Genomic DNA, 14,184 nt, shown 5'->3' with positions numbered 1-14,184 from the left:
CATTGAAAGGACCTGGGCCCTCTCCATGGAGATCCTAATTGAATTGGTCTGGGGTGGGTGATAGAGGACCAGGAGCCCTCAGAAGCTCCCTGGTGATTCTCATGTTCAATCTGGCTCCTACGCCATCTCGGTGAGGGTTTTCAGCCTCGGGACTGCCGGGCTTTGGAGGAGGGCGATTCTCTGGTGTCGGGGGCTGTCCTGTCTACAGTAGGGTGCTCATCAGTGTCCCTGGCCTCCACCCACCAGATGTCAGCAGCATCGCCATTTGTGACAACCCAAAACGTCTCCAAACATTGTCCGATGTCCCCTGGGAGATGAACTAGCCCCCCAGCTGAGAACTGCTATTGAGGTTGCAATTAGAGGCTTCCGTCCATTGTATCAGGTATATTGAAACGCATGCACATTCTAGGTTACCTTAAATCGATAGCTCTGGCTGGCGTGGCTCAGTGGATTGAGTGTTGGCCTGAGAATCAGAAGGTCACGGGTTTGCTTCCCCGTCGGGGCACGGGCCTGGGTTGTAGGCCAGGTCCCCAGGTGGAGGCACCTGAGAGGCAACCAATGGATGTTTCTCTCACACATTGATGTCTCTCTCCCTCCCTTCCTCTCTCTCTGAAAATAAATACATAAAATCTTTTAAAAATAAAGATATTTAGGTTTACATTTCTTTTTTATTATTTAACGATTTTTATTATTCTATTACAGTTGTCCCAATTTTTCCCCCTTTGCCCTCCTCCACCCTCCCGCCTCCCTGCCCCCACAGTTGATTCTCCTGCCGTTGCCCGTGCCCACGGCTCATTCACACACGTTCTTTGTCTCCTCCCTCCCCCTTCTTTCCAGCTTTATCCCCTAGCTCCTTCCTTCTGGTCACAGCCCGTCTGTTCCCTGTTTCCATGCCTGTGGTTCTACTTTGTTTATTAGTTTATTGTGTTTATTAGATTCCTCTTATAGGTAAGTATGCAGCAGAAAGAAAGGAGGAACTCCTACCTTTTACGACAACATGGATGGAACTGGAGAATATTACGCTCAGTAAAAAAAGTCAGTCAGTGAAAGACAAAGGTTTATCTTTCTTTTACAAGTCCATTTTTTTTCCAGCCTTCTTAAGATATAATTAACAAATAGAAATTGCATATATTTAGGGTGGACAATGTGATGTTTGGGAATATTATGTTTGCTATATCTGTTGAACAAAGGGGAATTTTGCTGAAATCAACACAGCGTTTGTAAAAGGTGCCCGCCGCTTCGCTGCTTTTACACTCATATATATCACATTCCCCCCAAGACATCACTCCCTACGCTCGGTAAACAGCTGCTCCTTTTCAAACGCCCCCGTGTAGTTCAGAAATACTGAAATACCAATCCGGTATGTGAATTGATCAGTGGCCTCATCCGTGAACACCAAGCAGGCATTAAATTAAAAATGGCATTTATCAGAAGCCCATCCGACCAAGATGGGGACATTTTCCTATGCACCCAGGAAAGGGGATGCTTCTGCAAATCAGCCACATGCCCCAGAGCCAGGCAGGAGCAGGCTGGTGAGCGAACTCCCTGGTGTCCAACACCAAGCAGCGTTTCCACAGGACAACTTCGTAGCCTGTGCCGTGAAAAGAAAGTATCCATGGTCGATTTTAAAATGAAAAGTTACTGTTCATAATAATTAAATTACTGAGCAAACTGTTCCTTTGCCTGTGTTGCGTCCTTCAATCCTCATAAAGCTTATGAAGTAAGCCCTATGATCATTGCAGTTTGACTGACGTTAAGAACTAAAGCTCAATTACAGAATCGTAATAGTTGGATCCAAGATTCAAATCAAGACAAGATGGCAGACAGGCAGTGCCTTGAACTGTTCGTCATGCACAATAACTAACTAGCAGCTAACTAATTAATAAATTACCAAATGCATAAATTAAAGTATGCAACTGCCTTTTCACGTACGCGTATTTCAGGATTCAGAAAATCAACTGAAAGGCAAAATAACCATATATTTACTGATGGATTCGTAGGTACCATGATCCAGTTATGACATTATTTCATTTAATCATCCTATAGCCCTATGAAATCTGTGTACACTTAACATCTCCCATTTACAACTGAAGAAATTGAGACTGAAATATTGAGCAACTCCTCCCCCAAGTTCACAGAACACATGGGTGTCAGGGGAGAGAGATGGACTTTAACAGGCTTCTGATGAAATGAGTGAGTTTGAAGGGTCATCAAGGAACAAGGATAAAGGACCCATGGATAAAGCCAAAGGTTAGTAGGGTTGAGGGGGGGAGGGAGGGGTGGATGGGGGGAGAGAGTGAAGGGGGAAGTGGAGACAATTGTGCTTGAATAACAATAGAAAAATAAAATTGGAACGGTAATGGAAAGAAAAAATAAAATAAAAAACCCATGATTTTTTTTTTTACAATGAACTATGTAACTGAAATATAAAGAAAACCTGGGAAGAAGAAGAAGGAGGAGGGGGAGGAGGAGGAGGGGGAGGGGGAGGGGGAGGGAAAGAGGAGGAGGAGGAGGAGGAGGAGGAGGAGGAGAGTTTGGGCAGGATAGGCAAAGCCTGAGACAGTGGTTAAATACAAAAAAGAGGAACTATGTGGCCAGAACAGAGCATGGAGTGAACTGATAAGAAGCCACAAGCAAAAGCGCCCTAACAGAATGCCCAGGGTTGGTAGAACAGATCTAAGCCAGGCCAGGGGGTCGCTGCAAGGGGGCCAGTGAATGACATGAACAAGATAAGACTGTCACAGGAGAGGGAGAAAGAAAACCCCCCCACCAAGTCACCTGCGGGGAAATGGGCCTTGGCTGGTGTAGCTCAGCTGGTTAGAGAGTCATCCCGCAAAGCAAAAGGTCAGTGGTTCACTGCCCGGATTCAGGCCCCGGTCAGGGTGTGTACGACAGGCAACTGCGGTTTCTCTTCCTCTCTTTTTTCTCTCCCTTCCTCCTCCCTAAAAATAAATGAGTGAATATGTCGAGCCCAGGGAGGCAGTGGGACAGGGGAGAGCATTGGGAGAAAAATGGGGGCAACTGTAACAACACTTTTTGAACAAAAGAAAATATCCATTAAAAAAATGTTTGGAAAGAAATAGGCTCTCCAAACCCCGCCATTTGTGACACCATGGATGAGCCTGGAGGACATTATGCTGAGTGAAGTAAGTCAGGGAAAGATAAATACAAACTGATATCACTTATAAGTGGACCCTAAAAACTGAACTCACAAAAGCAAACAATAGAACAGTGGTTACCAGAGGCTGGGAAGGGGGAAATGGGGAAATGCTGGTCACAGGAAACACACTTAGCGTTATGAGTAAGTCCTGGGGCTCTAATGTACACAGTAGTGAATATCGTTAACAATATGATGTTATAAACTTGAGACTTGCTGAGGGAGTAGATATGAAATGTTCCCACCACCCAAAAATGTTATAATTTTGTGAGGTAACACTGTGTTAGCTAACGTTACTGTGGCAATCATATTGCAGCGTAAAAATGTATCAAATCAACACAGTGTCCCCCTCAAACTTACTCAATGTAACATGTCGATTATACCCCATATAATATAAATAAAAAGGAATGAAAAGGAACGAGGTGCTGGTGCGTGCTACAACGTGGAGGGAAACATTACGCTAAGATGCAAAAGACCACCCGTTGTGTGATTTCATTTCTGAAATCTCCAAGAAAGTCAAACTGCAGGGAAGCAAAGCAGATTGGCTGGGGCTGGCAGCGGAAATGGGATCAACGGTAAAGGGGGACTGGAGATCCCCTGGGGGCTCTGGAAGTTTCTAGAACTGGACGGTGACAATGGTTGCATCAATGGAGGAATTTAGTAAAAGTCACTGAATTATGCATATGCATAACTCCCCCTGGGAAGTTTTCTCTGAGAGCCCTCTCAGGCTCTGCTCGTTGGCACTGTTATTCTACAGAAGGAACCAGCAAACTTCCTCTCAAGCTCCAATACGAAACTGGAAGACACCTGGTCTCCGTCGGGACTACGCAACTCTGCTGTTGTGGCAGCAAAGCGTCTCCTGGGTAAACCCCTTCCCATCAGCCGCAACAACTACAAACGACACCCAAATGAACGGGTCCGGCTGAGTTCCAGTACAACTTCAGACACAAAGCAATTTCGCATTTCAAAACACTTGCGTAGGTCACAAAATAGTGATTTTTCTTCTGATTTTTTTTTGCCATTTATTTTTTTTAATTTTATTTTAATTTATTTTTTCAAATACATTTGTCTCTGCCTCCCCTCCACGACTTTCCCTTGTCCCCTCCCTCCTTCCCTCCCTCAGCTCTTCCCCTTTGGTTGTGTCCATGAGTCCTTGCTATATGTTCCTTGACTTTCCCCTTCCCTTCTTTTTCCCCGCCCCCCCTCCTTCCCTCTTGTCTCTGTTGATTTCTTTTCCTTTCAGTGTTGCTGGTCTTATTTTCCTTGCGTCTTTGTATTGTTGGTCAACCTAAATGCCCATCAGTAGATGATTGGATCAAAAAAATTATGGTACATATACACAGTGGAATACTACGCAGCAGAAAGAAAAAAAGAACTACTAAACTTCGCAACGGCATGGATGGAACTGGAGAGCATTATTTTTTTGCCATTTAAAAATGTAGAAGTCATTCTTCATCCTTGGGGCCATACTAAAGCAGACGGTGGGTTTCCAAAACAACTTGAGAGCCAAGAATGCTAAGGAGTGTTGTTTCTAAGGTCTCCATGTGTGGCTCTGGAAGATGGAGATACCTTAGATAGGTACTAGATTCATGGATGGATGGATGATGGATGGATGGATGGATGGCTAAACGAATCGATGGATGGATGGATTGATCAATTGATTGATATGGATATTTTCCCCTAATTCCACAGACAGGAAACCCTGTCTGCCTCTAGGTGGAATGTTCAATTACCTTCTCAGTCCTGAGAAAACCCAGCCACAGAAAGCTCCCGCGCCAACGTCTGCACCAGGTTTCCCCAGGCCCAGGGCACGACCCAAGGGCACAAACATGAGGGAGCTGATTTGTTCGGACAGAACCGAGCAGGCCGTGGTGATGCTGCTGTTAAGCTCGGATGAAGGCGACCGGCGCGTGTCTACCAGAAGGACACCCCCGGGGCAGGGGAGCTATTTCTCAGTCTGAAGGACTGCGCATGATTCTGCCAAGGTCCTCAAAGGCCAGAGAGGCAAAACGATTCAGAGCTGCGGCTATGGCGTGAGCGGGCCTGTGCCTGGGACTTTGGCCGGTCGCATCCGACACCTAAGAAAGCGTAAGACTTCGCGTTGCAAAGTTGATTGATTGGGGAGGTATTCTTCAACAGGTAAAGGCTTTCCCTAAATAAACGGTGGCTCAAGTTTGGCAGCTATACTCTCCAACAGGCCAGCCCATCTCTCCTCTGATTCTGTTCTGATGCCTAGTGTCTGTGAGGTAATACAGTGAAAGAAAACGCGCCCTCGATATCACGCACGCACGCACGGCTTGTTCTTTCCCTGCTTGTGGTGCCAGACGTCAGTCAATTACTCAGGGAAACATCTGGGGGCCCTCCATCCTTATTTCTTCCCATTCCCGTAAGCCCCAGAATCACCACTCCTTGAATCTCTGCTGTTTGTAGATGCCGTCCTGAATAGCCACAGAAGCTATTCATGCTGGTTCTTTCCAAACGAGTGTCAGATAAGGGTGTGGAGCTTGACTTCCAGGAATAGAATCCGTGCTGACGCAGCTTTGGAAAAACAGACAGCAACAGGACCGATGCTAGTTCCACAACTGCCCCTCAGGCAAGGTCTGCCTGGGACAGTTTGCACACTCTGCAATCACAGCTCCTCAGGAACTCATTGTCATGCCCGCCATTTTGAATATAAAGAATGGAACACAGAATTGACAAAAGGGGGCCATGGGTTCATGTGGTATTTCAGAGCAGACCTCAGGTTGGAAAGCGTTGACTTCCTGTTCTTTACCCCATCCATTGCATTAAAAGATTGCAAAAAAAATAGAGCACAAAGAACAGAATCAGATTAGACAGGCAGCAGACTTTTTTTTTTCCTTTGAGTGATAGTGGCAAGGCATGTCCCCAGCGTTTAGAAGCAAGAGCCATGAGCTCACAGAGTATTTCAGAACACACCTCAGACTGGGTGTGTCTACTTCCGACCTGCTCTTTATCTGTGCTCTTGCTCAGTGCACACTTGAAACATAAAGATTGAATGCTCCTGAGGAAATGGGACAGCAATCGGGACCAGGTTAGACTGATGGTCATGTGAAGGTCAGATGACTATCATTTTCGTGACGGAGCTGCGTGTGCAAGACTCACCCAGAACAGGTTGTGAAATGCCTTTACGCTGGGAGGGAGGTTCAAGGCCACTGCGCCACTTCCTGTTGCCTCGCATTCCTCTTAGGGAGGTCCGTGCCTCACAGAAGCAGCATCGCTGGGGCAGGCGACCAGCTAGGACCCAGGACCATGTCCCTGGTTCTGCCCATTCTGCTCTGCCTCAGTGAGTATGGACAGGAGGGTCGAGGTGCAAACACAAGACTACAGCGGGGCAGGGTGGAGGTTCTATAAGACGGGGCGGATCTCCAATGTAAACAAAGAAAACAAAATAGAAAGGAACTCATAAGCACAGAAATCTGACTGACAGCTGCCAGAGCGGAGGGAGGTTGGGGGACTGGGTGAAAAAGGTGAAGGAATTGAGAGGTACCAGTTGGTAGATATACAACAGTCACGGGGATGTAAAGTACGGCATAGGACATACGGTCAACAATACTGTAACAACTATGCGTGGTGGCAGGTAGGTGCTAGAAATATGAGGGGAAGTGCTTTATAAAGTATATGATGGTCTGGCCGCTATGCTGTACACCGGAAACTAATCCAAAATAATGTTGAATGTGAACTGTAAACAAAAAAAAAAAATTTCAGTGGGCTGTTCTCACCCACTGTTTTCTTCCAGGGCTGTATCTGGGTGAGTGCATGCAGGCTCAGAGAGGTGAGTATTTTTATATTATTTTTCATTTTTATCTTTTTTTTCTTATTATGTGGTGAGTATTTTTTAACGTTCCAAGGACTGAGGAGGGTTCGGACAGATGCCGGCTCTCCTGGCCACGGGGAGGAAGCGTCTTGGCATTTAACCTTGCGGACGTGAGAGTGGAGCAAGTGGGCAATGGCATGGAAAACAGATACACCTGCGCATTTCTTACCTGTTCTTTTAGGAAATCTCACCCAACCTGCTATCACAGCTCAGCCTGAATCTCTGGTTCTGCGTGATAAACCTGTGACCATCACGTGCCAAGGGCCCCCAGAAGCTGAAGCATACAAGATACTTAAAAAGGGAGAACAAGAGTCTACGGTGGCTGAGAACTCCACTTTATATATCCAACAGATGACAGCAGGCAAGACAGGCCTGTACCACTGTTCCTACAGGATTGGAGAATGCTGGTCCCAACCCAGTGGCCCCCTGCTGCTGGCCATGACAGGTGAGTGACACGCGGACATCAGGGCCAGGACAGACCCCTTTGCAGGGGGAAGAACCAGCGTCCCAGATATGAAACCTCCATCTCTGGGGAGGAAGCAGGGTGCTGCCGAGAGGGCTTTCCTCAGGGCGGCACAGGGAGCGGTTGGAAGCCAGAGCCGCATCTGCGCCTGGGAAACAGAAGGGACAATGCATGTGCACGGCCTCCCCTTTGTCACCACACTTCCCTCTTTCTCAGGAGCTTATCAGAAACCCTCACTCAGCAACCTGACGGGCACTGTGGTGACTTCAGGAGACGAGGTGATGTTGAAGTGTTTCTCAAAACTCAGCTTTGATACATTCATTCTCACCAAAGATGGAGTTCACACCACCCAGTGCGCCACACGCCAGGACAATGTACACCAGACCATCTTCCACAGCGGCCCGGTGACCCGCACACAGGCAGGGACCTATAGGTGCTATGGGGCCTTCAACAAAGACCCCTACCTGTGGTCCTACGCCAGTGTCCCATTAGAGCTTGTGTTCAAAGGTGAGGAAGCTCATTTGTTTTCATGTTTCCACTTGAGGTTGTGGGTGTCCCGTTAGAGTAGAGATTGGGGGACAGCTGGGGAGGAGGGCGTATAGCACTCTCTTCTTAGGCATGAAGCGGTGAGTTCACCCTCGCCCCTCTCCCTCCCCGCAACCCTCCTACCCCGTGACAGGCCAGTGAGGGCATGTGAGTTATTGCAAGTCTGTGCAGAGAGAGTCTGAGCAAAGGAAACCAGCCCCACTTTGTCCCCCTCTGCGGAAGTCCCTGACAGTTCTACCGCACCCACAGAGCCCAGACCTCCACAGGGTGAGTCATCGTGCATGCAGAAAATTCAAAGTACAAGTCTTCATACGTCTTCTCTGGGCCTTGGAGTAAAAATAGGATTTCTCAGAGACAGAATCAGCTTTTTAAGAGGACTTCTGGTCCTGGCTGGGTAGCTCAGTTAGTTAGAGCATCGTCCCCATATGCCAAGGTGACAAGTTCGATCCCCAGTCAGGGCACATAGGAGAATCCACCAATAAATGCACCAATAAGTGGAACAACAAATCAGCGTTTCTCCTTCTCGCTCTCTCTTTCTCTCTAAATCAATAAACATATTCTCAGGTGAGGATTTAAAGAAAAAAGAGACTGTTGGGCCAAGATTTTCTGTGGTCGTGGCCACCATTGCTGTGTCCCTACATGTTGAGAAGAGTTTAGTATAAACTTGCCTGCAGTCCCATGACACATCGCTCTCGGTACCTGTGACATGCATGCTTTGCAGGACCGTTCATGGAGAAATAGGCACAGGCATTTTCAAAGGCAGGTGGGACGAAGTGAGGAGTTCTGTCTTGGACTTGTGCTTCTGAGAAAGCTGTGCATTATCTTACATGCGTTCAAAGTTGGCTTATAAGTCTTGAGCTACAAGGGTGGAGGACTGTAGATACAAATAAAATTGATGAGTATAAAGACTGCAGAGAATGCAAGGACGAGCGCGAGGGCTGTCCTAACGGGAAACATAATGCAAGCCAAAAAAAAAATATCTATTGGGGTAAAAAATACATAAGAGATGGGTAGAACAGGGTTTGGAAGGCTACGGTCCAAGGGCTAAGCCCAGCTCACTGCCCATTTGGTTAGAAATCATTTTAGGATGGGAGGTAGAAGAGGTAAAACGGGGAGAAATGCTGATGGAAGGAGACTTGACTTGGGGTGAATACACAGTACTATACCCAGATGGTGTATTATAGCATTGCACCCCTGAAACCCATAAATTTATTAACCACTGTCACCCCCAATAAACTCAATAGGACACATGGACTAAAGCCAAAGGGGGTAGGATTGAGGGTGGGAGGCAGCAAAGGCTGGGGTAAGGAGCAATAGTAGAGGGGAAATGAAGACAACTGTACTTGAACAACAATAAAAATAAACAAATATATTATTTACATAAAAAAAGAAAAATAAATAAGAAGTCATTTTATTGGGATCTAGCATGTGTTAACCATACTTGTATTGGAATCTCACCGACCCACGAAGAATCCTTTATGTGTAGTGTTAGCGGCGGCAAATGCCTTTTTGCCCCACAAATTTTGACATAGCCCCCCGCCCCCGTTCTTAAGTCTTAAAGTGAGCTCACCCATTAGCTTTGCTATCTTCACCCTATTTTTAAATTTTTATTACCTTTATTGGAGTGCCATTGGTTAAGAACATTGCATGAGCCCCCAGCGCACACCTCTACGATACGGCAGGTGTACGGTGCATTCTGTGCTCGCCACCCCGAATCAAGTCACCTTCTATTGCCGCGTATTTGACCCCCTTACCCTCTTCCACCGCCCCCCGCCCCCCTTCCCCCCGGTAACACCATCCTGTTGTCTGTGTCTATGAGTTTTTGCTTGTTTTTCTTCTTCGTTGGTTGCTTTCAGTTTCATGTCCCACATATGCCAGAAATTGTACGGTCCTTGACTTTTTCTAATTGACTTATCTTGCTCAGCATGATATTCACCCTCTTGATTTATCTTGTCTTTTTCTCCACCCCAGGAGTCAGCAAACAGCATCTGCCATGGGCTAGGTTGTAAATGATTCGGGCTTTGGGCTCCGTGGTCACCTTTGCAACTAGGCAACTCATAATCTGTAGCACGGAGGGACCACAGTCAGCTTGTTCATGTTCCCACAGCGTGTCACATACGAGTGCTGAAATTTGTTTTAGATGTTTGCACACGTCATGAAATGTTCTTCTTCTCTTTTTTTTTTTTCCTTTATTTTTATTGTTGACACTAGTACAGATGTCCCTATTTGCCCCCACCCTCCCAGCCCTCCCCTGCTTCCCTGGGCTTCACCACACTGTTGTCTTTGTCTGTAGGTTATACATGTACGTTTTTAGCTAATGTCTTGCCCTTCTTTCATCCACCCCTCTGACAGCTGTCAGTCTGTTCCATGTGTTCATGCCTCTGTTTCTCCTTTGTCCATCTTTCTGTTTCTCTTTTGTTCATCAGTGGAGGAGACAAAGCCAATGGGCATTTATGAGAAAAGGAAGGAAAGCAACTACATTAATAGAAGGAAGGCATTGCTATCAGTACAGATAACGTAACTGGCGATGTTATCAGACGAAAGGGTGTCATTCATCTGCATGCATCAAAGCCCAATCAAGTGTGAATAGGAGTTTGCAGCCAAGAAAGTAAAAGTTTATTTTAAGGAAATGGCACCAAACCTAGAGTCACAGGTGCGCTAATGCTCCATGATCTGGCTCTCAGGTGGCTTCTAGGACATGCAGAGAGCGAAATCATTAATCATGGTGACTAAGCGTTCTGGTTAGGCTTGTGGTCTCCACTGATTGGTCAGCGCTAGGGCGAGGGGTATGTGGCCATTGCATCCGGTCCTGACATCAGCCAGGGCGTCACTCTGTCTCGTCAGTGGGCTGCTCACTCGTCTGGGTCTGGAGCTGAAACACAACTGAGGCCAAGGGGTTATCTCGAGTTCGACTGAAATTCTGTCTGTGGTCGACAGACCCAAGGCTCTGTTGCCAAGATTGTTTAATGCTGCCCAGAACCTCAGGTCTTGAGGACTTAATGATTAAGGGAGTAGGGGTGCAAGGGAGAGGGAAGGGGGTGGGTCTGCCTGCCAGATGAGGCCAGTTTTGAATCAAAAGGAAAGAAGGAGAAAAGGTCCTAATAAAGAAATAAAATTTCTGTACAGTTATGAGGTTAAAGCTAAACAATGTTGTTGTTGTTGTTTTACTTTTTAGATTTTATTTATTTTTAGACAGAGGGGAAGGGAGGGATAAAGAGATGGAGAGAAACAGCAATGTGTGGTTGCCTCTCACATGCCCCCCGCCCCCCACCGGGGACCTGGATCACAACCCAGTTATGTGCCCTGACTAGGAATCGAACTAGTGGCCCTTTGGTTTGCAGACCAGCACTCAATCCACTGAGCCACACCAGCCAGGGCAACGATGTTTTGGTTTGTTTTTATCTTAAGCAAGCCCAGTAGCCATCTGTACAGTAGTCAGAGTCATCAGCTTTCTTCTTGTCTTGCAAACAGTTCTTTGGGACACAAAGCTACTAAGGCCCAACCCAAAGGTTCCGTTGCCCTGCTCCTAACATTCCAGAGCTTGAGTTGTAGGGCGTGCAAGGCATCTCCTCTGACGTGGATGCTCCAGGTCCACTTTAAGGTGGCTCTGCTTATATTAGGGTTTGCCGGGGTCAACCCTCCACATTCGGGACGGGATCTGGGAGAGCACACAGAAACTGTGCCTTCTGCGAAGGTCCTTCAGGCAGGGCAGCTGCTCCCAGCTGTTTTCTCCTTTGCAGACCAGTCCCCAAACCTGCTCATTCTGATTGGCTTGCCAGTGGCCAGCCTGCTGCTCCTCGGCCTCATCATCCTTTTCATCTTCCTCTACCATCACAAAGCCAAAAACAGTATGTCCTGCTGAGAGGGAGGGAGACCAGAGCAGGGCCCCCGGTGCTACAGATCCTACAGGGGAGAGGGGGAGAGGCATTTGCTGGGGATAATTTGCACAGGAAGCAGGTAAGAGACGCGGGCTGGTTTGCTGGCTCCAGCTGTGACTGCGATAACCTTCTGAGCCCCGGCTCCTACCTGTGAACTCAGAAGACAGGGCTGGGACATCGACAGCAGCCTCTCTGAGGACATGGCCACCTCTGTCTCAGTCCATTCTGGCTGCTGTGACCAAAATAGACTGGGAGGCTCAGCCAGCGTTCAGTTCTCGGTTCTCACAGTTCTGGGGGCCGGGAGGTCGGCGGTGAAGGTGCTGGTGATTTGGGTCCTGAAGAGGGTAGAGTTCTCTTGCAGGTGGCCCCCTTCCTGCTGGGCCTTACAAGGTGGCAGGGAGAAGGAGCTGGAACTCTGGCCTGCTCCCACAAGGACACTAACCCCGCTATGAGAAGTCCACCCCTATGACCTCATCTACATCCAATCCCCTCTCAGGGGCACCGCCTCCCAATACTGTCACATTGCAGACTGGGGTGTTAACGTACGTAATTGGGGGGCCCAATATGCTGCGCCTGACAACCTTTTCCCTCCAGAAGCCGCCAAGACAGGGAGACAGCCACAGGCAGAAGAATCAATGAGCAAGCAGGTAAGAGTTTCCCCCTTTCCTCTGCCCCCCAACAATTCCTTGGTCCCTAACATCACCCCACCATATCATGGCCGCCCTTCCTTTCTCAGGCCTCTGAAGCTAGAGACCCCCAAGATGTCACCTATTTCCAAGTGGCCTTCCGTGTCCCCACCCAAGGGACGTTTTCGACGCCCAGACCGACCCAGATCAGCAATTATGCAACAGTTGCCCTGAGTTGAACCTTGTGTAGGACAGTAAAACTTCGAGCTGCCTATTGGAAGGTCCCTCCTCTGGCATCACTGTTTCTAAATCTGAGGCCGCCGACCTGGCTGAGGGGACCCGCGTGATCCCCTGAATCTGGAGACCTGAACAGTATCACCCAGTCAGTTCTAGAACCTCTACGACAATTGCCTGGCAATTCCCAGGACCCTCCAAAGTTCCTGGGAGACAATGACAGAGTAATTTTTGCATATTTTCATTGATTAAACAAATAAACTTAAATCCTCTTGGGCGCCACGTTTTATGTCACAGCCTAGATGCACAGAAAAAATCCTAGATTCATTCCTTTTGTCAAAATCGTGCGGTCTAGAGCCGGGCTCCCTATCGTATCACCCAGAGGCCAAATCTGGCAAGCCCCATGATTTTGTGCAGCCCCTACATTTTACTCGTTTTATTTTTTGCATTTTTCGTGTCAAAATACATATAGTGTCAATGTAAGAAACATCCAAGTTGGTAGGGAATTTTTGTAAGAGTTTATTGGAGCCACACTGATGGCATATGCCAGAGGGCTAGATCTCGAATGCTCCGAGAATAATAGTTTTGCAGGTGTTTTCTGCAGTTGAAATTAAGAAGAGAATGGAAGGAAGATTACCTGAAGGCGGGAGAACGCGAGGCAGGGGTCAGAGTACAGGATAATAAGATTATATGCTCTCTCAACGGAGCTAACAAGCAAAACAGAGACAGACTCCCAGATGAACAACAGATAACAGCTATTGGAGGCAAGGGGGGGTGGAGGGATTGAGCAAAAAGGAAAAAGGGCTCATGGACAGGCACAGCGATGTGGTAATTGCTGGGGAGAGGGGGTTATACGGGAACTAAATGGTAATGGAAAACACAGAATATTTTAAAATAGGAATTTTAAAAATAAAAAAGTACCCACAAGGCAAAACAGAACAAAAAAAGTTCTCCGCTCTCTCAGGGTGTTGTCACAGCTTATTTCAAGGGTGTCTTGACCTCTGTGCCCAGAAACAACACACTGAGCTGGCTTAAGGCAAAGATAAGCCTCTGACTGAAGAACTCATAGGCCTGGGGGGTGACTACCCAGTTAGGAATTTATGGTCAGATCGCCCTGTAAGCGCACTTTACCTAAAACTCCTTTTTCATTTGCAGTAGCATAAAATATACCGCTTGAACCATTTCTAAGTACAGGCTTCAGTGACAAACTGTTGTATGACCATCTCCACCATTGCATTTTATATGGCTGGAAAAAATTAAAAGAAGAAGAATATCTTTAACAGCTTTCCTGAGATATCATTGGTATACAAAGACCTGGATATAATTAATAAGTACCACATATTATTATAATTAATATGCAAACACCGATGAAACCTTCATCACAATCAAGATAATAGACTTACCCATATTCACAAAGCCCAAAGGACCCCAAACAGGATGAAAAA

At 47.2% G+C, this 14,184-nt stretch overlaps 1 protein-coding gene across 2 annotated transcripts; it reads left to right on the top strand.

Annotated features, from left to right (window-relative positions):
• The first annotated feature begins 6,358 nt into the window (after positions 1 to 6,358).
• Positions 6,359 to 13,014, top strand: LOC129082612 (platelet glycoprotein VI-like). 2 transcript variants are annotated; one of them, XM_054588341.1, is made up of 7 exons: positions 6,359 to 6,461; positions 6,915 to 6,950; positions 7,174 to 7,437; positions 7,672 to 7,962; positions 11,742 to 11,849; positions 12,474 to 12,526; positions 12,616 to 13,014. In XM_054588341.1, exons 1-7 carry the CDS (start codon positions 6,428 to 6,430, stop codon positions 12,742 to 12,744), a joined length of 915 nt encoding a protein of 304 aa, XP_054444316.1. In that variant the 5' UTR covers positions 6,359 to 6,427; the 3' UTR covers positions 12,745 to 13,014. The 2 variants fall into 2 exon arrangements, with proteins under 2 accessions (XP_054444316.1, XP_054444317.1); XM_054588342.1 differs by lacking the exon at positions 11,742 to 11,849.
• The last annotated feature ends 1,170 nt before the right edge of the window (positions 13,015 to 14,184 follow it).

This window comes from Pteronotus mesoamericanus, unplaced genomic scaffold (genome assembly GCF_021234165.1).
Source record: "Pteronotus mesoamericanus isolate MK-2021 breed Mesoamerican mustached bat unplaced genomic scaffold, CSHL_Meso_final scaffold_128, whole genome shotgun sequence".
Classification (NCBI taxonomy): Eukaryota; Metazoa; Chordata; class Mammalia; order Chiroptera; family Mormoopidae; genus Pteronotus; species Pteronotus mesoamericanus.
Note: the sequence above shows the minus strand (reverse complement) of the source record. Positions and strands in the feature narration are given on the sequence as shown.

Excerpts from the sequence above, each read along its gene's own strand:
- LOC129082612 (XM_054588341.1), top strand. The coding sequence starts at position 6,428 with ATGTCCCTGGTTCTGCCCATTCTGCTCTGCCTCA. Across the intron at positions 7,963-11,741 it reads ATTAGAGCTTGTGTTCAAAG|ACCAGTCCCCAAACCTGCTC; the intron begins GTGAGGAAGCTC and ends TCTCCTTTGCAG. Across the intron at positions 12,527-12,615 it reads AAGAATCAATGAGCAAGCAG|GCCTCTGAAGCTAGAGACCC; the intron begins GTAAGAGTTTCC and ends TTCCTTTCTCAG.